Source organism: Mesocricetus auratus, unplaced genomic scaffold (assembly GCF_017639785.1).
Source record: "Mesocricetus auratus isolate SY011 unplaced genomic scaffold, BCM_Maur_2.0 Super-Scaffold_100030, whole genome shotgun sequence".
NCBI lineage: Eukaryota > Metazoa > Chordata > Mammalia > Rodentia > Cricetidae > Mesocricetus > Mesocricetus auratus.
In genome coordinates, this window is record NW_024429211.1 from 11,685,970 (window position 1) to 11,712,706 (window position 26,737).

General features: G+C 39.7%; 1 protein-coding gene across 10 annotated transcripts in view; it reads right to left on the reverse strand.

The window, feature by feature from the left end:
• Gas2 (growth arrest specific 2) overlaps positions 1–26,737 on the reverse strand; it is a 151,990-nt gene that overhangs the window by 109,164 nt on the left and 16,089 nt on the right. For 8 of the 10 annotated variants that reach the window (XM_040733286.1, XM_040733284.1, XM_040733283.1 and 5 more), the window contains one exon: positions 3,393–3,557. In XM_040733286.1, coding sequence (XP_040589220.1) covers positions 3,393–3,540 — 148 coding nt within the window. In that variant the 5' untranslated portion in view covers positions 3,541–3,557. Of the gene's footprint in view, positions 1–3,392; positions 3,558–11,755; positions 11,915–12,010; positions 12,263–26,737 lie in introns of those variants that run through there. The other 2 variants (XM_040733288.1, XM_040733289.1) reach the window with 2 other exon arrangements.

Genomic DNA, 26,737 nt, shown 5'->3' on the forward strand with positions numbered 1-26,737 from the left:
ACTGATTAAGCAAGAATACAGTACCTGAAAAAATTACAATATCACATGTCACATTGGAGACATGAATGTAAATATTGACCTATTAGGAAAACAAGCATTCTCTTATCCATGAAACTAATTTTGGTCTTCAAAGCATATTAAGCAAGATGGTGGTGGCACATGCCTTTAATCCCAGTACTTGGGAGCAGGCAGATCTCTGTTTGATCCAGGCCAGCCTGGTCTACAAATCTACACAGAAAACCCCTGTCTCAAAAAATTAAAAAAAAAAGTATCTTAAAATAAATCCATCTCCAATTGACAATTTATATAGGATCAGAAACATCCAAGTTTAGTAACTGACTCTCCTTAAAAAGCTTCTTTTGAAAGTTGCATTTTAAACAAGTATCCCAAAATGGTGCCAGGAAAGTTCTGTTCATGTATGACCCCAGGAGAGTAAACCTCTAAAAGCTTTACATTTCTGTTTCACTAAAGAATTTGGTGCTTTATATGGAAACAGGACCAACTTGGAGAATATCATCAGGACAGCTCTATGTTCCAAGTACATAAAAGTTAAACCTGAGGGGGAGGAGGGAGGGAAGGAGGGAGGGAGGGAGGGAGGGAAGGAGGGAGGGAGGACACTAGAGTAAGTTATGTGAATATTTCTCAATTGGCAAAAATATAACAATCTTTAAAGATGTATTTATCATTTTTATCTATGCATATGTGTGTGCTTGTATGAGTTTATGTGTACCATGTGCAGTGCTCACAGAGGTCAAGAGAGGACAATATCTCCAATGGAACCAGAGTTACAGACGGTGTGAGTTCTGAGAACCAAGTCCAGGTCCGCTGTGAGTGCAGTCAGTGTGCTAATTCTCTGAGCATTCCTACGGCAATAGTAAATAATTTTACAATTGCATTTCCAAAGTGAGGGCACACTAAGGGTTGCTACTACATGTAAGAAAGTCACCTTCCAACAAAGTCATTCATCTGTTCTACTCTCATATTTATATAAAACATGTTTATTTTCCTATCTCCAGATGTTTTATCATTTTTAACAGTCTCAAGTGTGTAGACTCCTTTCTAAATTATCATGAAGGCGCTGCCTTGAGGTCTAGTCCCTGTCTACCTCAGGAGAATTTCAGTCTACTTAAAGGTGTATTCAATAACTATGGTTTTTATCCCTGCAGGATCCTTTATCTGGAAAGTTTCATAAACCATCACTTTCATTTGCTATAACTACTAATAAATATTTAACAAGATAATCTTATTCTTTGGAAATTCATCCATTTATAATTCTTTTGCTTATTTATGCTTACTGTTGGCCTAAACTGACCCAAACCAAAACCCCAGACTCAGATTTTTGGAGACTTAGATTTGGGGAGCTGGAAAGGATATTAAAGAGCATACCCTCCAGCTCCTTCATTTATGGTTGAGGACAGCAAGCCCAGAACAGACAGCTGAGTGACTGACTTTGGGCATGTATCCTACCAGTGGAACAGCCAGAAGCTGAAGCCAGGTCTCCTGATGTCCAGAGAGGAGCCAGGTCTCCTGATTTCTAATCCAAGGATCTTTCCATTACGCATACTGACTCTGTTCTCAGAGGCTCTGTTGGGCTGTTCACACTGATCAGACCACTTTGAGAATGATCACATTGATTAAACAGAACACCTTGATGACCTAGTCACCCAACACTGGGTCATGCCTGTGTAATCAGGCTATGCTGTACTCAATCACCCCTTCGTCCTGTCCTAACGTCTCCATGGCTCCTTGTTGATCACACTATTAATTACAACTCATTACCTTCTTCATACCACTGAACAATTTAGACCCTAACAAGTCTCAGAAAAATTAATAATTCCACTGAACTTTTACAAATGGTACAATAACTTATATCATATTAACTATAATGCAGGAACTATGCTAAGTACTATGTATATTTTAGATATTTCCTCTCCCAGCAACTTGCAAAACAGACATAATGGATATCTGCCAAAACAAATACACAGAGAGTTTAGGGCCAGGAAGAGGCACCTGGAGTTCAAGCATCAACAGATTAGCTAGAACCATGTTCTGAATCTCTGCATCACAGTTCCAATGGCAAATCATATCTGTAGCAGATGGCTGAAAGCTAATAAATGATTAACTTAATAGTCATCAGTGTGCCCTGGAAAGACAGAATCAAGGGAAACAACAACTTCTTCTGTTTGATGAAGTCAAAAGTTCCTTCTTGGCATGAGTGAATTAATACCAAGTGCAAGTCTCTTGTTATGCTACAGATAGACGTAGGGTGGGGTGGAAGACATTGCTGAGGGGAGGGGGTCCTAAAAACCTTTCTGAACGGTATATTGTCCATACCCACACTTGGTAGCTCTGGTTAAACCATAAAGTTGGTCAAAATGCAGTGCTTATGACAAAGAAAAAATTAGTACCTCTCATAGACAGACATCTAAAAATAAAAAATAAAAAAGCACCTAAGTATAAAAGCCAAAGCAACCGAGAAACCTCGGCAAAAGGCTAATGGGTTCCCAATCTTTGCTAGGAATCCATCCGGAGATGTGCTGTATATAAGCCCTGTGTTCCTAGGTAGAAACGGAAGCCTATCCGTTGCAGGATTACTTCAATGATAAACAGATAGGTGGCTACATACCACTAACCACTGAGCATCACACAAGCTTCTCATTCAACAGTCAGATCTTCCATCCTGAAATCTCTGTAGGGACAGGGACCCACCTAACGTTGTGACTCATTCTTCCCTGGGGAAACCTGTCACTGGTGACACTGTGGCTAAATATAAGGCAGACCTTTAAATGAACAAATCTACACCCTTTGTTGTCTTACCTTCACCCTTAGAATCCCCCAGACAGAAGACAAGGTACCATTAGCAGGCAGTGTAATTTTCTTCAACAACAATGCTTTTGAAAAAAAAGGCACATTAAAAAGAAAACAGAATTTAGTTCAAAGCTAAATTACTCTAGTCAGCCCATTTGGACAAAGCATAGGCATTCTGCCTGAGTCAGGCTCTCAGCAGTTTTGGAAGGTGTGCTGTAAAGTAGGGCAAGAAAGATAGTTTTAGAGGCAGATTTCACAGAGCCTGCCACACAGGTCAGAGTGGTCAGCTGCAGACCGATGAGTCAAAAATAGATCGGACCAGAACAGAAACAGTATAAGCAACTTGACCGCAGATTTCCACATTCCAGTGCAGGATTCTGGAATATGAAACACAGCGAATGTGAGAGGTACTGGGAAATACATTTAAATTTCCACAGGCTTCGAGTTTCCCAGATGAAAAATCCCAATAAAGAAGGTCTTTCTTTCCCAGGTGTTGTCACATGCTGGGGAGGACACCGTGAGAGGAGGTGAAACACACAAGACGCTCTTATCTTTGCTCACAGCGTGATATCTTATAACCTTACCTAATAGATTGGTTAACCACAAGGCCAAGTCTTCTTTCATCGGCAGCAAATTAGCTTCATGTCTGCTTGCCAGCCACTGGCTGTACTGATGCATATCAGACAGGCCAGGCCCGCTGCGAACCTTGGGGCTCAGGGCAGTGCACATCATTTATCCACTCTGCACACCTGGTGTGAAGACGAGACAGCTTTTCAGACAGGTTAAAAATTTTTAAATTCCGCCATTATGACACTGTAATAAGGCCCATCCATGGGCTTCCGTGATGTTGGATCAGGGTTTAATTATTAAACCCAGGAGACAGTATTTGTTCTATTCCTTTGGCTCTCTTACTTTTTTGCCAGCCACTTGGTAATAGCAACAATCAAAGGTCAAGGAGAAAATCAAACAATAAATGCTTAGCTCGTGTAAAACGATGTACTCGAAAAGGGGGCAAGAAAGCCCCTCTATGCAAACACAGTATAATGTGGTTAAATTGAGATGTTAATGTCCATTGTTTTTTTTTTTTTTAAGTCAGAGACTTCTACAGAATTTGAGTGCTGAACATCATCAATAACAATACTCCCACACTTTGTAGTGAACACTCGGCAATTGTTGGTAAGATGCATATCTTTTAGATTACAGCACGCAGTTTGTTGGTGATGGCAAATTCGTTCAAGGACTCATGATTAAAATACTAAGTATAGGGTAGGAGAGGAGGGGTCTGCACTACAATTCTGAAAGTCACAGAAGACCAAAATCAGAGGGGACTAGTCGCATCAGTAACCTGACTCCATGACATCACAGCAGAGTTAGGCTAGAATCTTGGTCTTCAAACCCCAAAAGCTCTTTCCATGAAGACACAGTCCGACAGAGTGCATTAATGGAAGTCACTGTTTTAACAACCACTGGATCTGGTGGCCTTTGCTCCTCTCCCATGCTTTTCTCCTTGCTCTGCACCCTCCTGATTTTGTTTTAGATATTGAGTGTTGCTTATAATCATTTTTGAGCAGAAGTTCTTCAAGGTTTTACATCAAAAATGAGAGTGGCAGAGAATTTGCCTAGCATGTTAGAGATCCTTTATTAAAGCATAGCACAATGAAAAGTAATAAATACAATAAGGTGATTTCATAACCCAATCGCTTCACTGCATGCATAGCACAAACATTTATTTGAATCACAGAAAAATGATTTAAATAATAAACACTTTAAAGAACATACATATATTTAAGTATTTAAGTATTTAAGTTGGCCTTAAGTATATCATCTTTGTCTGAGTTGTTGGGGGGGGGACAGGGTCAAGATGGCTTCGAAATGCTATATCACTGAGGGTGACCTTGACCTTCTGATTCTGCTGTCCCACCTCCTCAGCTCTGGGATTACAGTGGTGCTCCACCATACTGGTCTATGGGGAGCTGGGAAACAACCTCAGAACCTCCTACAAGGGAGGCAAGCACTCTCTTACTGAGTTACAACACCACCCCCTGTATGAATTATTTGTATGACCTGATGCTACTTAAGTAAAATAAGTATATTGAAGCTGTCATTTATCTGATATAAAATTATTTCACTTCTGTTTACAATAGCTCAATCATTTCAGTTAGAGTCTACTTCACCCTAACCAGCACTGGCTTCAAATCAGTACATGCATAAAATAACCAAAAAACTATAACAAATGACAATAAACACAATGGTGTTACAACAGGCAAGTCGTTAGATGCATATGACATCCTAGATATTTCATCTGAGCATTTCAAAATGGTAAGTTACATGCTATATTTTGGGTTTTACTCTTTCAAACTCTGCACAGTATCCTTTGCAGTTATTCTCAAACTGTAATTATTTAGATTAATTTCTTTTAAAATTTATTTTTGAATAAATAATCTAGTCCTATTTTTCTAATGCAAAATGTGGTTATCTCGAAAATCTTAGAAAAGACTGTTGGGAGAGGTAGTAAATATATAAAGTATATAATAAATACACAACTGAAAGATACAATTTCATTTTGATGCACTTACTCTTTTGACATTCTCTCAGTATCTGAAATGAAGCATTAGGAAGATGATCTGTGTTTATTGCCCCTTGTCATAGACTGAGTTTGTTAGTGTATGAATTAGGATGTTGCTGATGGTTACTCTGTCCCGGTTAATAACATCACTGCTCCAGAGTTTCTCTAAACTTCTGTGACTAAACATCACCTAAAATATTTTCAATCCCAATTCTTCTAAAATTATGTTCATTCCCAGCAAAACATTACCTTTGTCTGTAGCTAATCAGGATCTTCTACCCTGTCAACATGCATGTAATCAATCAATCATACATCTAAGCACATGAGTCATACATTTAAATAACTAATTGAAATCTTAAAAGGGTTACCTCTAAAATGCCTCCTTCTCAAGACACAATCTCTCCCACTACTTCCCTGAAAGTGCGATATGGTCTCACAGTAACTCTACCTACACTCTATTGTGTGCTCTGTGACTCCCATTGAGCCCTGTGTTGCTCTACAAAGGCAAGAAGACGCCTCGGGTTCTGAAGCTCATTGTCCAGCCCAGAATCCATCAGGGGATCACTTACAGTGAGCCTAATGGCATGTAACAGTTCCAGTGAGTCAGAGGGACACAATCCTTCCCCTCAACGTTTCTAAACAGTGAAGTTGTTATTTTCTTCACAGTAGCACCTTTATTTCCCATGCAATCTCTCTTGTGTCTCATCAGAAGTGTAATCCAAACTATTTCCTAATATGAGCAGATGAATCGCTTTAAAAAAGTAAAGATAAATAAGCTGGGCTTATTTTGATATTTTGTAAATAACCACAATTTTAGGAGAGACGCTCAGTAAAAATGGGTCAGATTTTTCCCAGAGCCCTGTGTGAGAGAAAGAAAGCTTAAGCTTAATTGGTAATTCAAATACTATGAAGGCTAAAGAACTATGACAAATACAGAGAGACACAAAGGTATTTTAACAGACAAGACTTATAAATCCTGTCTAAAAAGAAGAAAGATGAGCAATCTAATTTTTCTTGCTCCATTATTTGTATTTAAAGTAATCACTATCACTACACTGAGCAGAATTCGGTGTGTCTCCTTAAAGTCCCCACATTCAGACCTTAGAATGAGCTGATATTGAGCCAGAGGAGGCAGCACATGCCTTTACTCCCAGCACTAGGGAAGCAGAGGCAGGTGGATCTCTGTGTTCAAGGCCAGCCTGGTCTACAGAGCAAGTTCCAGGACAGCCAGGGCTACACAGAGAAACCCTGTCTTGAAAACAAAGCAAAACAAAAAAGAATTGGCTGAAATTAGATAGGAAACAGAAATGGACTCAGCTAGAAGGAAGAAAATGTGGAGTCTAGGGAATTCAGTGCATAGTGAAGTAGATTCTCGTTGAAATGACTGAACTGGAATGAAAGAATGAATGGAAGCAAAGAAGCAAGCAAGAACACACACAGAGAGGGAGGAGAGGGGAGGAAGGAAGACAGGACGGAAGGAAAAGAATAACGATAATGACAGTAGAAGCGGGACTTGGAGGTAGAAGAAGAAAAGTGGACAGGGGGACAGCATATAAGATGATCAAAGAATATTAGTTATATAATGAAAGTGATAAAAAGTAAAAAGTAAAGATATGAATCACTTAGTGAATACACTCTAGTTCAACTTTTTAAAAAATTCCAAAGTTCTTAATAGTTAGATAAAAAGATAACTGTGGAATTTGATGCTTTTATAATTTGTAATACATATTGAATGTGGCTAGATGAACTCTGTTAGATCCTAAAGAAAAGCTAAGGAAAAGATTATGCCAGTTATTTGGAACACATTTAAAGTTTCTAAGAAAACAAAACGTGTCAGGAGTATATTTAAAGACAGGAAACAAAAAGATCAATGAGACACTAAAGAGAAAAGTCAGGATAAGGAGTTTTCATAGCTTAACAATGAAAGATATTTTCAATAAAAATTATGTAATACAAATATTTTAAAAGATCAATCAACAACTTTGTTAAATATTAAACTCAATTGGAAAGAGTAAGACCTCAAATATGTGTACGAACAAATTCACTAAATGGAACTCCTGCAAGCTTTCTGTGTCTAAATGTGAGTAACTGAACTGTAAGGACTTGGAATATATAAAAAAAAATCTTAAAGGGGAAAATACATTGAAACGTACACAAAAATCCTTCAAGGATTGTGAATTTTCCCTTTCTTTCATAGAAAAGTTGACTCTGGAATAGCAATTATGGATGTGATGAGACTTGGACAACCCCAAGGGAAGAAGAAAAAGTTAATGAGCCTGAAAGTAAAACATCACTTTTAAATGCTGTCTAGCCCAGTACTCCAGAATGCAGCTGAAGACAGAGATTTTACTCTGGAAAAATAATAAAAAAATAATAATAATAAAGGATTCTTCCATGCCACCTAAAGGTGGGCTTTGATTATGGCCAAAATGCTTTCTCCAATCTCTAGAAGGTTAGCATGACAGAAAAAAAACATAATGCATTAGTATACGGAGAATAAATTATAAAGAAAAAAACAGAAGCAAAAACTAAAAAGCATATATTACTCCTGTCTTCTGTGAGATTCCACAAAGAAGACTAACGAATAGTTAAGATATAGGAGATGAAATTCAACTTCCTAAAGTGAAACAAGAGTTCTATGACCTAGTCATTCAGAAATTGCATATACCATGAAACTTCGATATTAATATCTGAGTTGTTCACTGTGCACTGTGGACATGAGAATTTCAAAAATTGTTAAGATTCAATATTTATGACATTACTTGGCAAATATTTCAAGTTCAATGCAGTCTATGTGCAATCTAAATCATTACCATTACATGCCAAAATAAAACATCCAATGCCTTATTTTGGAAAGAAGTTCTGTAGCAAAATAGGGTTTCCCCATATAACTCTCAATCATTAATGTGAAAAGATAGAAGAGATGGAAATGTCAACAGATAAAGTATGAATAAACAATTGCATGTCATTAAAGACCCAAAATCACTTCATAGTGAGGATGCCTCACCCAAGCTTATGTGCAGGATTTTAAGTAGCAAAATGAGTTTATATGGAGTTAAAAATAGTAACAAAGAATACTATACTTTGGTATGAGTTAAGAATAACAAGCTATTAATATGACAACATTCTGTTCTTATTAAAACCAATAGGTGGCTAGAGATGCTACCCAAGCTTCCTTTCTGTCTCCCTCTCTCCCTCCACCCCCTCTTATCTCCTGTACAAAAAGTCACTAAGAGTAGTGAGGCCCAATGAATGTGCAGTCAGGGGTTCCACCTTTAAACGCAACCTTGGCTCTCTTCTATAATGTTGACCTCACTTTTAGCCAGTAAATTTTATGTGTTTAAAGTTCCAAACGAGGCAGAGACAAAGATTATAGGCCATTAAGACTGTCTTTTAAAATTAAAAACAAAACGAATGTGACGATCCAAAAACTCTTCCAAAACCTAGCCAGAGAAAATGTCATTCTTGAACTAGACTTAAAGAATGAAAGTCCAAGGATGATTTATTCTATTCTCTGAAAACGTTATTGTCATGAGACTTATTTTGATCAACCAGCAACATCTCTGCAAAGTGTAGACCCTCCATCAATGCTCAGAATGCATCATGTTTGCTGTTGCTAATTTTTTCTATTATTAAAACCATTTTCCCCTCAGGCAATAAACTCTGATTATGAATTCACTTCCTTTTACTCCTCCCAGTTTCTTCCAACTCCTCTCCTGTTCGAATCCACTCCTTTTCTGTCTATCATTAGGATATTGTTGACATTTGATTGATTGGTTGCTTACTTTGGTTTGACTATGTAGCTCATTCTACACCAACTTACTATGTAGTTTACTAGCTTGGCCTACAATTTAAGTGCTCATGCATCAACCTCCTGAGTGCTGGGATCACATGTCTACATCCCTATCCCAAGTTATGAATTTGAAAACTCATTAAAAGTGGCTAATCAGAAAATACAATTTAATCATAAAAGCAGTTTCGAATCTTGTAATGGGACTATAACCTCTGTCAAGTGACCAAATCAAAAATAAATTGAGCAAAATAACATACAACTTTATTTAAGTGACTGGAGAATAGACTCAAAGGGCCCTTGGAAAATCTGCCTGGAGAATTCTCATATATTCATGAGATTGGTAGCCTAGGAAGATATTTTGCCCAAAGTGATGTGAAATTCACATAGTCATTAAGTCTCTGTACCCTCCTTGTACACAGACTATATTTTTAACTCTTTAGGCATCTCTTTCTTATTGACAGCCAGCTGATGATTTATTTTGGATAATATGATCACAAGCACAGGAGCATGCACACACATACACACACACACACACACACACACACCACTTTCTCAAGACAAAATATTAAAATATTTCTGACAGTTGAGATTTTTTTTAAGTCATTGATCTCAAAATCCTTCTAAACCATTCTCCCAAACAGGGAAGTACAGACTTTTAGACCTCTGCCAGACTAAAAAGAGACACAATTTGAGTAGAGAACCATCAAAAATCATTAATTGAAAATTATAATGGCTCACATCAAAAGTTTGTGTAAGTTGATTTGAAGAGCCTTAATTCATGGGAGGATTTGCATTTTGTTCATAACACAAAATTATATTTTAACTCAAATGCAGGAATTAATTATCAGAATTCAGCATTCTCTTCAGATATATATGCAACATATACATATGCTATATACATATTTGCAACATAGATAGATAGATGATAGATAGATTCTTCATGTAAAGAGAAAATAATAGAAAATGTCAATGGGATTATCCCTGAAAAATTTTAATACAGAAAGTTTCAAAGCAATTTAACCCTCCTTGGCAAGAGCTATTTCTACTCTCTCTCCTGTTCTTTCCTTTGGTCTAACAACACGGAGTGGAAAGCATCAGTAACAGTTCAAGAAAAATGAAAGGAATTGGCTCTTGTTTGAGGCACAATATCAAAACCACAAAAATAATGTTACAATTTCTGCAGAAATTTTAAACAAATTTTGCTGGAAACATGTTGTTAGAAGTACACCAGTTGTTTTAACCAGCCCCTGGAACCTACACAGTCAATCTCCAGTCTGGAAGTTCTAAAAGGCTTGTTGCTGCAGGTTAAATTAAGTCCTGAAGTTTTATCACACCTTCAAGCTCTAAGTTTAACGCCGGGTACCAGGATGCTATTAAAACTCGCTGGGCAAACACAAGTCCTCAATTTGTTTCCCAGCAAAGCACAGTCCACAACACAAAGGTGATTGCTTATCAATAAAATGAAGAAATGCACTAAAGCTCAGTGACACAGGGTGGAAACGCAAACTACCTTTCCTGGTCACAAACGTCCCAGGCAGCCTGTAAGCACAGACTCCACTGGTCACGGTCAAGGCGCAGCAGCGCCCTGGTCTTGGTTCCTCTGGCTCTTACCTTCTCTTAAGCAGTCAGAACCTGAACACCCATGTTGGAAAGGACCACCACCACACTCTCCAAAGCTAGAGCAGGGCATTCCTTGAAGAAGGGCTCATTGATCGATGCCAAAGACAAGCTAGGCAAATCAGATGCGAGCTGTAGTTATGGGCACAGACTAAGAGGTTGGGGGGAGAGCTGCAAAGAGCACAGGGTTTGTTCTTAGCCCTGCCTCTCAGAGTCTCTTGGGACAGGTGGGAAGGAAAGGAGGACTTCCTGTGCCTGGCGGATACTCCCAACCTGTCTGAGCCTTTATTTAACACCAAAAGGCCAGATGGGTGTCCCTCTGAACACGTAGGTCCTATTTCCTCTACATAAAATCTCATGTGCACAGTTCCCCAAGCTTTCTTGGAGAGGTTTGGGATAGTGGGTGGGAGTCGATAAAAAACAAAGTTGAAGACAAAGGTGTTAGAAAAAAAAGCAAGACTACGATTATAAAATAACGATTGGAAGAAAAATCCCACCCCACCCCCACGTGTATTGGAATACGGAAAACATAATGTTGAGAACTGAGTTTGCTCCCATTCTGATCCTACACTAGGAACTCGAGATGTCTGGACCTTTACAGAGTTGATACAATTTAATTTTGCCAGGATAATTAACACCTCCAAAGAAAAGTTGACTCCTCTGCTCCCTAAACAGTTTCGGATTCCAGTCATCTCTGGCTGGACTAAAATGAAACGCCGCGTCAAAATACAAACTTATGGATAGATAAATTAGCCTTTGTTCACACACATAAGAAGATTCAACTCTACCCAACTCACAAAGTCACCCCAAATTGTATTATAACCTCTCCTTCCTCACTCCCATTAAATCAAATCCTCAGGGCATGTGCCTAAGAATCCCAAACAACCCACGTCCCTTCTCCTCCCACCCCCCTCAAAAAAAAAAAAACCGCAGAGCATGCAAGGCATTAGATGAGCATCACTCCTGTGTACATTTATGTCCATACGCTAATGAGACCTCCTCACTTCCGCCCCTGGTTGGCTGAGAGGTCCCAGCGGGTTTCTGCCTCTGCTCAACAACAGGGATGGAGAGATGGAAGTTGTTTCCAGGGCTCCCACTCACTGCAGGGAGCACCGCTCACCCTCTGTGCCGCGCTGCTTCCAGGCCCCTCCCCCGCGCCTGCCTGCCGTAGCTCAGCTGCAGGGGCCCCTCCCGGTTGCAGGGCCCCCTCCTGGCTGTGTGCTCACCCAGCCGGCTGCTCCCCGCAGCTCAGCTGCAGCAGTTCAGCAGCACCGGCACTCAGGGCTGCACCCCTGCGGCTCCTTGCAGACACAGGTCCTGTGGCCCAGGCTCCTCACAGCCCAGCAGCACTGTGGCGGCAGCTGTGGCTGTGACGCCCCTCTTCATACTTCTGTGATGGCTCCTCTTGGTGCTGTTTGGGAAAATGATTTTAATCCCTCTCGCCAGAAACAGATTTCCTACATTTCATCAGTCCACACGGACCGAACGGAAGTAAAATGCTTACTTTTTTTTCTTCTGGACAGCAAATGCGGTTGACACTGATTTACCCTTCAAATGGGAGAGATTGTATTACAAGCCCTTGGCAGCAATTCCAAGTTGGGACCAAGCTCCAGCCCCTTGCCTGTCCCCCAAACACTAACCTAAGAGAGTAGGGGTGGGGAGCAGAGAAGGGATCATGTTTAACTTCAGGGTTTTAACAGTAAATGGCTTTAGCACAATTTTTAAATTGGGTGTTGGAAAAGGTTTCCTTTCCTGGCCTGTGAGTTTGCACACTCAGTGGCATAAGCTTTCTAGTAACTTGGGCAAGTGTTCACTCCAAATAAAAGAATGTGATATCTTACAATTATGTCTAAATATCGGATTTTAGAAGGGTCTGCACACTGGGCTGTTTCTGCTTTAAAGGAAATATGATTCTGTCCTTCCTTCTCTCAGTCACACATAGTTCGGTGTTGTGTTGAACATCACAGACAATCTGACCCAACTGTGGTGTGTTAGGACATGAGCTTTGAGGTGAAAAGGTCTGCATGCGGTGGAAAGATGTTGGACTGTCCCATTCACCTCTGAAGGGCAGTGGCCTCTAGCTGAGTGTCGGGTTTCCACGTCCCACAGAGTCTGCTGCAAGGGATCACCTTGTGTTCTTCATAAACTCAATTACGTACATCTCCATCCAGTGTGCATGGCTACGGCACACAACCCCAGACACCAGGTTTAAAACAAAGTGGGGCCCTTACCATGAAACAACAAAACCAGCCACCCCTAAATCGACAATAGCAAAATAAGGCAGACAACTTTAGTCACCATTAAAAGTACACTCTGCTCTTAGGTGTTCACCCAAAGGAGGCTCAATCATACACAACAAGTACATTTGCTCAGTAATGTTCACAGCAGCATTATTCGTAATAACCAGAACCTGGAAACAACCTAGACGTCCCTCAACCGAAGAGTGGATAAGGAAAATGTGGTACATTTATACAATGGAGTACTACTCAGCTGTAAAAATTATTGACCTCATGAAATTTTCAGGCAAATGGATGGAACTAGAAAAAAAATGATACTGAGTGAGGTAACCCAGACTCAGAAAGACAAACACAATATGTATTCACTCATAAGTAGATACTAGATGTAAAGCAAAGTATAACCAGACTACAATCCACATCTCCAGAGAAGCTAGATAACAAGGAGGGCCCGAAGAGGGACACATGAATAACCCTGGGAAGGGAAATTAGATTAGATCTACAGGGAAAACTGGGAGGGGGGGGCAGATGAGAACAGGAGGGAGCGAGATGACCTAGGTGGGAAGATATTCAGTAGAAGAGCAATGAAAGAGATATCTTAACGGAGAGAGCCACTGTAGGCTTAGGGAGAAACCTGGTATAAGGGTAAGTCCCTAGAATCCCCAAGGGGGACCCCAGTTAAGACCTAGCAATCGTAGAGAGGATGCCTGAACTGGCCTACCTCTGTAATCAGATTGACGAATACCCCAACTATCATCATAGACCCTTCATCCAATAATTAACGGAACCAGATGCAGAGATACACAACCAAGAATCAGGCTGAGCTCCAGGAATTCAGCTGAAGAGAGGGAGCAAAGGAAGTCAAGATCATGATGGAGAAATCTACGGAGACAGCTGAACCAAGCTCATGGAAACTCATGAACTCTAGACCTACAAGTATGGAGAATCCAAGGGACCAAACTAGGCCCTCCATATGTGGGAGACAGCTGTGAAGCTTGGACTAGCTGAGGGGCCCCTGGCAGTAGGACCACAGTACAAACCTTGTACATGAGCTAGCTTGTTGGAGCACATTCCCCATGGCAGGATGGCATGCTCAGCCTTAAAGCTTGGGAGAGGGGCCTGGGCTCTGCCCCAACCTATTGTGCCAGACTGTGTAGACTCCTCATGGGAGTCCTTACCCGTGAGGAGGAGTGGACTGTGGATGAGACAGGGAGGAGGTAAGGAGGAATGGGAGGAGGTGAGGAGGTGGGAGGAGGGATGGGAGGGAGAATTGTGGTTGGAATGCAAAGTGAAATAAAAACTGAAAAAAAGTGCATTCTGCATTTATTATTGCTTCCATATGGAAGGGCTATTTGTTCTAAAGGGTCTAGATATGGCACCAGTTATTTGCATGCAGTGGCAGTACAAACCAAAAGAGAAAGACAACAATGGAAGGGCTTAGGATAGTTAAGGTTTTCATTTCAGTTAGATTTGCTATTGCAACTGCTGGCTCCACAGCCCTCCTTAGCACCCCAAAAGAAAAGGGAAAAGGATGATTTCTCAAATTGAGAATGGACAGCACCCAAAAATGACATACATAAAAAATTGAAACAAAACACTGAAAAGGCAACTTGGTGAAGAGTACACAAACCAGTTTGACCTGGTTTGAGTTTTCATAGAACCCCCACAAGGCATTTTGAATTTCTGATCCTTTACATTAAAAGTTTATATCCTTGATGATAATTTTTATGACCAAAAACATCATCATCCAATAAATGTTATTGCATGTTTTCAGCAGTTATCACAAGAGTTCAAAAGTTTACCACCCTGGACTTGCAAAATCTTTTATTTTAGATAAGATAATCTTGTCTCATTGTTCATTACTTCAGTTAAAAAATAGCAAGTTCTGAAATGTTTTTGCTGATCCAGGGATAATGCCAGACACGGTTGAGAAAATAAGACTTGCAATTCTTAATCACACGCACTCTGTAGCTCCCCATGGTCCATCCTTCCAGATACTTTAAGCTTTACATTATGCATCATGTCAGTCTCTGCCCTTCAAGGAAGAATCAGTGGGAAAATACCAGAAGGGACAGAAAACTTGCCTTTACTTTCTAGCATAACTCATAGTTGTGCTTAATACTTGTGGTCATGAAAGAAATACAGTATGGGGCTTCTGAAGGGGCAATATGCTAGTTGTTGTTGCTCCTTTTTTTGAAAATGGATCTTTTTTCTCACATACATTCATTATAGTTTTCCCTTTCTCTACTCCTCTAAGATATCCCTATTTCCCCTCCTACCCAGATCTTTCTGTCTCTCATTATAAAACAAACAGACTTCTAAGGGATAATAATAAAACAAAACTAACACTTCAGAATAAGAACAAAAAAACAAAGAAACAGAAGAAAAAGAGCCCAAGAAGGCGGCACAGGAATTAGAGACCCACTTGTTTGCATACTTGGGAATTCCATTAAAGAATAAGCTGGAAGCCTTAACATATACGCCAAACACTTGTACGTTAAAAGGAGAAAGTATATCAAAGTAAGTATTTAAAAATAAGAGCAAACACGACACCAGTGCAACTTCTCCATGTTCAAGAAGTTGTAGAGCAACTTCTTAAGCAATAGAGCCTTGCCGTCAATTTGTAGAGAGCAACCTGTGGTCTTGGCAACAGACCCTTTTGACGAACAGCTCCATTAGATGTAATCCAATCCCAGGATTGGAAGCTTCATTTGGGGAAAAGAGGCAGTTGGTTGGGGCTCTGATGCTCCCACTGTTTGGGGATTTCATTTAGATAACTTCTGTGTATGTGTACACTTTAGGATGCTCTGCTGCATTCGTTCCCATGTTACCCCTCAAGTGGCCCTTAATTTTAGCTGACTCCTTCCCATATATCCTACCTTGTCCCCCTCTTCCCTCCACCTCCCTACTTGATCCTCCTATCCCAGTCACACCCCTACCCATTCATAACTACATATTTTATTTGCCTTTCCTAGAGAGAGCTATCAGCCCTTTGCCCCAAGTCCTTTACTGTACACCTATCCTCTGTGTTTTTACAGACTATGTAGCTTGGTTACCATTGCCTTAATGGCTAATACCCACATACAAATGAATATATACCATATTTGCCCATTTTCTAAATATACCACATTTTATCCATTCTTATTTTGGGGAAAATATAGATTGTTTCCAATTTCTGGCTATTATGAATACAGAAACAATGAACATGATTGAGGAAGTGTCTCTGTGGTGGGATGAAGTGTCCTTTGAGTATACGCCCAAGAGTAGTACAGCTAGATCTTGAGGTAGATTCCCATCTTCCTTAGGAATTGCCATGCTGATTTCCATAGGGCAGCAGAGGCTGGCACTCCCGTCAGCAGTCAATGAGTGTTCCCCTTGCTCCATATCCTTGCCAGCGTGATGTCACTTGTTTTATGGATCTTAGCCATTTTGATGGGTGTAAGATGAAACTCAAAGTAGTTTTGATTTGCATTTCCCTAATGAATAAGGATGTTGAACATTTCTTTGTTTCTCTTTTTTAGTTTTTCTTTTGAAAATTCGCTATCAGTAGCCCATTTTTAAAACTGTTTGTCATCTTAATATCTAGTTTTTTGAGTTCTTTATACATTTTGGGTATTAGCCCTCTATCAGATATGTAGTTGGTAAGAAATCTTTTCCCATTCTGTAGGCTGCTGCTTTGTTTGAATGACAATGTCCTTTGCCTTATAGAAGCTTTTCAGTTTCATGCGGTCCCATTTATTAATTGTTGATCTTAGTGGCTGTACTAACAGTGTTCTGTTCAGAATATCTTTTCCTGACTCAGAGACTTCAAGGTCATTCCCCATTTTCTCTTCTTCAGATTCAGTGTGTCTAGATTTATGTTGAGGTCTTTGATCCATGAGGAGTTGAATTTTGTTCAGAGTGATAAGCATGGATTTATTTGGATTCTTCTACATGTATCAATCCAGTTTGACCAACATCATTTATGAAGATGTTATTTTTCCCAGTTTTTACTTCTGGCTTCTTCATTAAAAAATCAGTTGTCCATAGGTATATTGATTTATGTTTGGATCTTCAATTCAATTCCATTGATCAAGTCTGTTTTACTGCTAACGCCATTCTGTTTTTATTACTATAGCTCTGTAGTAGAACTTGGGAATAGTGATAAGTAGTTCTTTTACTATTCAAGATTATTTTTGCTATCCTGGGTATTTTGCATTTCCATATTAAGCTGAAAATTTTTCTTTCAACCTCTGAAGAATTGTGTTAAAATTTTGATGGGAATCTCACTGAATCTGTAGATTGTCTTGGTAGGATGGCCATTTTTTACTATGACAAGCCTATCAATCCATGAGCATGGGAAATCTTTCCATCTTCTGACATCTTCAATTCTTTCTTCAATGTAAGTTATTATCATACAAGTTTTTTTTATTTGCTTTGTTAGAGCTATTGTGAAAGGTGCTTCCTGATTTCTTTCTCAGTCCACTTGTCATTTGTATATGTCAGAACCACTGATTTTTTTCTCAATATATGTTTTTATTTAAATTAGAAACATGAATGCTTCACATATCAATCCCAGCTCCCTCTCCCACTCCTCCTCCCTTGTCCCTCCACCACCATCCCCAGCCCCCCACCCAATCCCCACATCATTCCCCAGGGAGAGTGAGGCCTTCCTTGGGGGGGATCTCCAGAGTATGCCATTTCATCCAGGGCAGGACTGAAGCCCTTCCCCATGTGTCCAGGCTGAGAGAGCATCCCTCTATTTGGAATGGGCTCCCAAAGCTCATTCATACGCCATGGTAAACACTGATCTAGTACCCAAGGCCCCAGAGATTTTTGAGGCCTCCTCACTGATCTACATTCATAGAATCTGGATCAGTCCCCTGTTGGCCTCTCAGCCATCAGTCTGGGGTTCAAGAGCTCCCCCTTATCCGGTCAGCTGTCTTTCTGGGTTTCACCATCATGGTCTTAACCCCTTTGCTCATCACTTCTCCATCTCTGTCACTGGGTTCCAGGAGTTCTGTTCAGTGTTTAGCTGTGGATATCTTTCTCTGCTTCCATAAGTCACTGGATGAAGGTTCTAGGATGGCATATAAGGTAGTCATCAACCTTATCATCAAGGAGGGGCTATTAATGTAGTCTCTCCACTATTGCTTAGTTTGCCAGTTGGTGTTATCCTTGTAGATCTCTGGAGATCTCACTAGTGTCAGCTCTATCCTCAAGCCTATAATGACTCCATCTATTATGGTATCTCTCATCCTGCTCGCATCTATTCTTACCTCAACTCAACCTTCCTCCTCCCCCATGCCTTCTTCTCCCCTCCTCTTATCATCCTCTCTTTTTCCTGGTTCCCTCTCCCTTCCCCCAATGTTCCCAATCTGCTCAGGAGATTTTGGCTCTGGGTATCATGCATCTCTCTTGGAAAGCTCCCTGTTTCCCAGACTCACTGGCACTGGGATTGTAGGCTGACACTCCCCTGATCCATATCTAAATTCCATATATGTGTGAGTACATACCATGTTTGTATTTTTGTGACTGGAGGACCACTGATTTTTGTGAGCTAATTTTGTATACAGCTACTTTGCTGAAAGTGTTTATAAACTTCAGTTGTCTTAGTTGCTCTAGATAAAACTTCAAATACTATATTGAACAGGTATGGAAAGACAGTACAACCTTATCTTGTTCCTGGTTTTCATGAAATTGTTGTGAGTTTCCCTCCATGTAAGTTATGTTGGCCATGGGCTTTCTATAAACTGTCTTTTTTATGTTAATGTATATCCCTGGTACCACTAACCTCTTCAGGGCTTTTGTCATGAAGGGGTGCTGGATTTTGTCAATGGTGTTTTCTGCATTTAATAAGACGATCATGTGGTTTTGGTCTTTTAGTTTGTTTATATGGTGGATTACATGTTGGCTTATGTATATTGAACCATCCCTACATTTCTGGGATGAAGCCAACTTGATCATGGTGGATGATCTTTTTGATTTGTTCTTTGTTTTGTTTTGCAAGTGTTTTATTGAGTATTTTTACATCTATGTTCAAAAGGGTAATTGGTCTGTAATTTTATTGCTTTGTTGAGCCTTTATGTGGTTTGGATATCAGGGTAACTATGACCTTATAAAATTAATTGGGCAATGTTTCTCTGTTTCTATTTTGTGGAATAATTTGAGGAGTATTAACATTAACTCTTCTTTGAAAAGTCTGGTAGACTGGTAGAATTCTGAACTAAAACCGTCTGGCCCTAGCTTGCTCTTTTCTTTTCAGAATTCCAATTGCTGCTTCCATTTCAGTAGGTACTGTAGGTCTATTTAAATCACTCACTGGAGATTGATTTAACTTTGTAAGTGGTTATCATCAAGAAAACTGTTCATTTGTCTTAGATTTCCTAATTTGGTGGAGTACAGCTTTTAAAAATATGTCCTTATGATTCTTTTGATTTCCTTAGTGTCTATTGTTATGGCTCCACTTTTCACTTCTGATTTTGTTAATGTAGATATTCTCTTTCCACCTTTTAGTTAATTTGGATAAGGGTTTCCAATTTTATTGATTTTCTCAAAGGAACAACACATTTATTTATCTATCTATCTATTTATTCATTCATTCCTTTAACATCCTGACTGCAGTTTCTCCTCTTTCTCCTCCCATTTCCTTCCTGCCCCTTCTCTCCCCACTCATCCATTTCTGTCCAGAAAAGGCAGGCCTCCCCTGGGTATCAGCATATCATGGCATATCGAGTTGTAAACACTTCCCCTTATATTTAAACTGAGCAAGGAAATCCAGCATGAAGGATAAGTTCCCAAGAACCAGCCAAAGCGTTAGGTACAGTCCCTGCTCCAATTGTTAGGAATCCCACAGGTAGACCAAGCTATACATCTGCCACCAATATGTAGAGGGCCTAGGCCAGTCCTACGCAGGCTCCCTGGTTGTTAAAAACCAACACTTTTGTCACTTTGCAACAACCAAGGGCCATATGAGGAGAGAGCTTCAGTTGAGGAATTGTCTAGATCAGGCTGACATGTGGGCATGTCTGTGGATTAGTGTACTGATGGATAAAGTAGGAAGTCCATGTGACCATCACCATTCCCTAGGCAGGTAGTCCTGAACTGTGTAAAAATTGAGAGACTGAGCTGAGTACAAGAAGCAAGAACTTAAACATGTATTTGTTTCTCTCTGTTCTTGCTTGTGGATGCCATGTGGATAGCTACGAGAATTACTGCCTTGGCATCCCCTCAATGATGTACTGTAACCTAGAATTGTTAAGTCAGATAAACACTTTATTCACCTAAGTTGCTTTGGGACTTATTTTTATCACAGCAATAGAATAAAACTAGAACAAATGTCAAACTGTTTATAGTCAATTTGCTTGGCACATGTAAGAATTTCCACTGGATTTTTGTGCTTCTCAAAATCAGTATTTTTCTTTGTGTATTCCAATCCAATCATGCCCTGGAAAATTTTCCAAAGATAACTTTCTGTTCAACCCAAATCCTTTACCTTAGGAAGTCAGAATCCAATGATGGCACTGTAACCTACCTTACAGGAAGGGGAATGAAGAAAGTGTCTCACTTAAGGAGACTGAAAATATCTAACTATGACCTTAAAATTTTACCCCATTTGAGAACGGCCAAGCCAAGTTTGAAGAAGTCACAGCTGCAGTTTTTGCCTATATCGTCACAGTGAAAGTCTTGAGTAAGGAAAGTGTCTGGGTTAGTGGGTGTTTCCTGATTTTCTAAACCTATTACATACTCCCTAACATGAACTATCAATTTTCTTAAAAGAAGGGGAGAGAGGATGTTCAAATACTAATAAAATACCGTGTTTTCTACCCTATCTGTAAGCTATCTTCCTCTTTTCTCCCTGACTCCCTCTAGTGAAAATAATACTTACGGAATTATTCTGCAGTAGGGGAGAAATGGAGAAGATTGGAAGACATGCAATAAACCTAACAACGAAAGTGGACACTGGGTTAAAGCAAGTGAAAAACATTCTGAAAGGTCATCAAGAAATCTTCATTGTCCTTGAGGGCTAGAGAGATGGCCCAGTGGTTAAGAGGGGTTGTTGACCTTGCAGGGGACAAGAGTTTGGCTCCTGGCACCCACACTGGGCCACTCATTACTGCCTGTAATTCTAGCTCCTAGGTATCTGGCCTGCACTGATACCTGCATACAGGTGCACACGCACAAGGTGGGGGGAGGAATCAAACCAAGAAAGAAAAGAAAAATAAATCTTCATGTTTCTAAATAACTGACGCAGCAATTGAAAACAGCAATGGCAGGCATGGGGGCAAGTGGGCACCAAAGGGTACAAAAGGCAATATGAAGTCATGTGATGGTACTAAAAAAATCATGAAGCCATGAAATACGGAGAGACATTTCTGAAGTGTCAGCGGAGCAGCAGATGGCAAGTGACTTCAGGTGTCAGTCCACCATGAGGAGACTCTCTGATGGGTGACTCTCCAAGACCACGGATGCTAGACTGTCTTCTACTGTGCTTTTACATGTTTGCTGTTGCCATATTTCACTGTTACCTACCATGCTGTGAATGGGTGTGGGGAGATCCCCACTGCCTGTAATGTAGTGTGTTTCCCTTGGAAACTTCCCATTCTACTGGACATTTTTACCTGTGGATTATTATGAAGATGATTTCTTCCTAAGTTGTACTGTCTAACTGATAAAAATAATGTAAGTTTAAATAGAGTTTTGATGATAAAAAAAATAAAACAAGGAAGTGTCACACAGCTAGAACACATGAGTTTCTATTGAGGAGCCACATAGACTGTGGCTTAGGTTAATGATTGAGAAAAACAATTGAGACCCAGTAGCGCAGATAGCATAAATTCTTTTAACCCTAATGTTGGGAGATGTATTCACAGATTTTTGGAGTGCATCGTAGCTGAAATACAGCTTTGAAAATAACTTAAACTTAGACTAAGATGTTTTTGTTAAATAGCTTTGAGGTGAAAAAAAAAACAAGAAAACAATCTAAAGTTTTAGTAAAGCTCATAGTTGAGTGAGGAACTCTAAGAGTCAGGAAAGCAGCCCAGTTATCATTGGCTGATGTGTCTTTTTTTGCTAGGATTGGTTGATGACCAAAGGTAATGCTTAATTGCTTAGACCCATTTCCATCAATCTCCTGATATAAAAAACTGTTGATGCACTCTAAAGATTTAAAGTAGAGAGAACTGGTTGTTTTTCATGCATAAAAGTTTACATTTGTGATTCCTTTAAGATTACTTGTATGATTACCTTCCAAGGTAAATTATAAAGTGATTGATTCTTTCTTTGTAACCGAAATATGCAGCCTGCCAGTGAAAGAAATGGCTAAGAAAAATACCTTGCTTGCTTACATTGTTAATCTATAACAAGTTGCTTTGGGTGTGAATGTGCATGGGTTCTTGGGACAATTTGTTTTTCACCTGTAATATGTAAAATGTTTAATCATGTTAAGGGATAAGGAAAATATGCTGTTTTTTTTTACTTATATTCATTGTAATCATTCACTTGAAAAACAGAATGTAACCTCATGGTAACATCTATATTGCCTGAAAGACTTTTGGGGTATATAAGCTATAGAGTAAAAATACAGAAGAAGGAGAATAAGGAAGAGGAAAGATAGATAGAGTTAGAAAGAAAACAAGAATTAGAGACACAGTAAGAATGAAAACATTAAGAATGAGAGAAGTAAATCACTAGGAAAATAAAGAATAGAGAATACAGAAAAAGAATAAAGAATGAAACCATCAAAACAATGTGTGAATGTCTTTCCCCTAACCCCCTCCGATAAAAAAGTCACAGTACAGACTCTGTGGATTCCTTTTGAGCCCTGTGCTGCTGGAGACTGGCACCCCCAGGCAGTAAAATAACTGCATTTTATTAAAGCACTCCAGTGAGATAAAATATGTTTATCTCCCTGCCTGACAGCCCTTGCTAGTCTCTCAACTACATTTCTCATGTAGATATGTGTTTTTTAAATGTCATGAAACAAAGGAACTGAATTTTACAAACAATAATTACAAGTCATGTCAGGAATAAAAGGAGCTGGTTTCTGAAATACCGAACAATAAATCTTGCTGTATTTCACCACATTCGTGAAAAAAAGGGAAAAAAAACCTACAAAGAATAAAGAGAAATTCCATGTGAAGACTCAAAGTTTGCTCTGTTTAAAATGCATCTGATTTACATTCTGGACAACTTCAGACTTTGAATTTGCACAGGCAGTGTGAACACACATGTTTCTTACTGTGTAATTCTGCAAAACATATGAAACCTGTGGGAAGAAACTAAAATCTCCTTCAGAACAAGCTGTTTGCCTGGGTAGTTCACGCACTCTGTGCTGTGTGGGTTGAGGCGTAACTTTTCTACTTAAGCTGGAGTTAAGTAAGTAAGCATTTTCCTTCGTTATATATTTTTATAGTGTTTCTCAATCTATTTTGAAAAAATCTGTAATCCTAATTCTGAGAAGATCAATTTTGATAAATATTTTCATACTAAATATTTTATGGTCATAACTGAGCCTCTTTTGTGCCACTGAATTCCCACCACACTGAATACCACACTGCACGTATAATCACTAAGTAAATGAATGTCACAGATATCAGTAGCGTAGCAATCTTAACATTCTTTGGTTATGTTTTTATGGATTTTTCTCTAATTTTGTAAATTGAAACTCACAGTAGAAAACTCATTTTAAAATAATGTTACATGTGATGGTTTCATTCCATGATGAGAACCATTTCATCTGGTAAAATATATATATAGCATTCACTAAAACAGATGCTGACTAGTGTGCCAGACTTATAAATGAGGTCAGCCTGTGTCACCTGTCACTTCATCTAAAAACAGAGTTGAATTGGACCCAAAGTTTAATCATAACTCATGTAATAGACTGCAATGAACAGCATGGAAATATTTCTACCATGATGGCTTTCAATATTTTCAAATATGACTCAAAATCAGAAGAAATGTTTTATGGAACAAATCCAAAAGCATATACCCAGACACACATAACCACTGGTATATACTTTTAAGTTATTGCAGTCTGGTATTTTTCTGACTGAAAAGCAACACTCTTGTAGAATGGCTAAATTTGTTTCAAAAGCCACAGTTCAAAATAAAGTATATATGACTGTAAGGAAATTGAACTTAGGAGGAAATCAATCAAAATTGAGGAAAAGTATCAATGAGTAAATAACTTCATTATAAAGTATATTGTGTGTATGTCAATCATAGGTGGACTTGACATTATGTCCTGTCACAAAATCCCAAACGTCTCACAGCTTAACACTTCCTTGCCTTCATTGATGATAGCTGGCAAGAAAGACTTTCTTTTTCCTGTTGGAAGAACTATGTTCATCTAGAAGCATCTAAGTCCCTACTTCTTTGATCTCTTTAGAAACAGTTGTTCCCTGTGTCCTCTGGGAAGTTAATGTTTTCTTTTCTAAACAGCACCACAGTTCACTTCTTCATCTATCTCACCTACAAAATTGTTAAGTTTGAGAAAGCAGGGTTGAGGGCTAGAAAGATACTTTACCCATTAAATGCCAAAGCTCACAACCAAAGACACAAGAGAAAGTAGGTGTATGTTTGTGTGTTTTCATACATTTTATCAGGGTATCAAACATGAGTGTGTTGAACCGCTGGCTGAATGAATAAGTTAACCACACAATCTGTGGATTTCTGAATCAAGGTGGCTGCTGTGGCACAATGGAAGAGACATTGCTAAAACAACTGACAGTATACATGAGATTTCCCTCTCATGTTTCCTGAAACTCTCATTCATGAAGATATTGAACCGGTTCCCTTTTGCGTATGGGGCTACTTATCAATGACAAAAATCCTCTGTCATTCTTGTCATGTTTACCAAATCACAATAAAACTTCTTGATATTTCCATTATTGGAAATGTAGACCCCCTTGCCCACTGCTGATTTACACAACACATTTGGAACAGGGACTTTTTAAAATGAAGTAATTTGGTATTTGTTGCACCAAATAGTAGACCAGGCAGGGTACTGCAAAGAGCAGTACCCAAAGTGAGAAAACTACACAAGAAAGTGGGGAGGGTCAGTGGGCTTTTCCTGAAGAAACAAAAGTGACAATGGTCCTCTAAACCATTTGCAAAGAAATTTTTGTCAGTCACCATCCCTGCCATGGCTGTCAAGAAGTCGGAGTAATACTTTGCCCTAGTCATAATGGCCATGGCCCTTGACATCATGAATAGAAGACAAAATCTGGAAAAAGACAAAGCAAGGTTTGAGCTCTAGCTTCTTTGTTAAAATTATCTACAAAACACTTTCCTAAGGTCTACAGGGTGGGATTAAATAGACCACTTTATGATAGACATGTCTTAAAATCACATAAAATAAGACACATAAAATACTTGGTGTACTATATTACTGACTCCCTCTATTTTTGTACTGAGTATAATCACAAGAAACCCCTGCAGTAAAGACACTGCCATCCTTCAAAGCAAAGGCCAACCAGTGGCCTGCTCTCCCTGATTCTCTCCTATTGTACTTGCTCTTGGACATGGTGTTTTCCTTCCCGCATTCTCCCGCCTCGGTCGCACCATGTGTTTGCTATATAAAGGCAAGGGTGAGATCCCTGTTAACTGGGAGCTCACAGTGGCACAGAAGAAAATGACTTTAGCAAGTTTGGATGGGACCCCTGATCCACTAAGCAGGTTAAGCTGGGCATAGCAGAATGGCACACATTTATAGGGCATGAGAATCAGCAGCTTGAGGCCAACCTAGGTTAACCTTTAGAAAATGCGTAACATGATTCAACTCATGGATGAGTTTGATTGATTAAAAAAAAAGTGACGACCTTAATTGTCACCATAGAACCTTCATCCAGTAAGTGATGGAAACAGATGCAGAGATCCACAGCTAGGCCGGACTTCTGGAGTCTAGTTGTAGAGAGGGAGGATCGATAATATGAGCAAAGGGGTCAAGAATATGCAGGGAAACCACAGAGACCCAAGCAAGTGGGAGCTCACTGACTCCTGACTGACAGCTGGGAAACCTGTGTCAGACTGAATGCCGCCCTCTGAATGTGTGTGACAACTGGGTGGCTTGGGCAGTGTGTGTGGCCATTAGCAGGGGAACCAGTATTTATCCCTAGTATAGGAACTGGCTTTTTGGAGCCCATTCCCTATGGAAACATACCTTGCCCAGACTAGACCCAGCGGGGAGGGTCTTGGTACTACCTCAAGTGATGTCACAGACTTTGTTGATTCCCCATAGGAGGCCTCACCCTCTCTGAGGAGTAAGTGGGCATGGGGTGGGAAGAAGGTGGGGGGAGTGTAAGGACAGGAGGGAGAGGGAACTGAGATTGGTATGTAAAATAAGATTGTTTTAGAAATTAAAAAAATTGTTTAAAGTGTCTGTTTGTTTGTTTTCCCACAACACAAACATAAAGTGATTCGAAGCAACATTAAGGAAACAATGCCTGTCTACTTCCCTCCCCTTCCTCTCTTTCCTCCCTCTTCTGTCCTTTCCCCCCTCCCCTTTTCTCTTCTCCCTTCCTTCATTCCATCTTGACTGCCTTTTTCACTTTGTTTTTAAGAGGAGAAGAAGACAGCCGGGCGTTGGTGGTGCACGCCTTTAATCCCAGCACTCGGGAGGCAGAGACAGGCAGATCACTGTGAGTTCGAGACCAGCCTGGTCCACCGAGTGAGTTCCAGGACAGGCTCCAAAACAATACAGAGAAACCCTGTCTCGAAAAACAAAAACAAAAAACA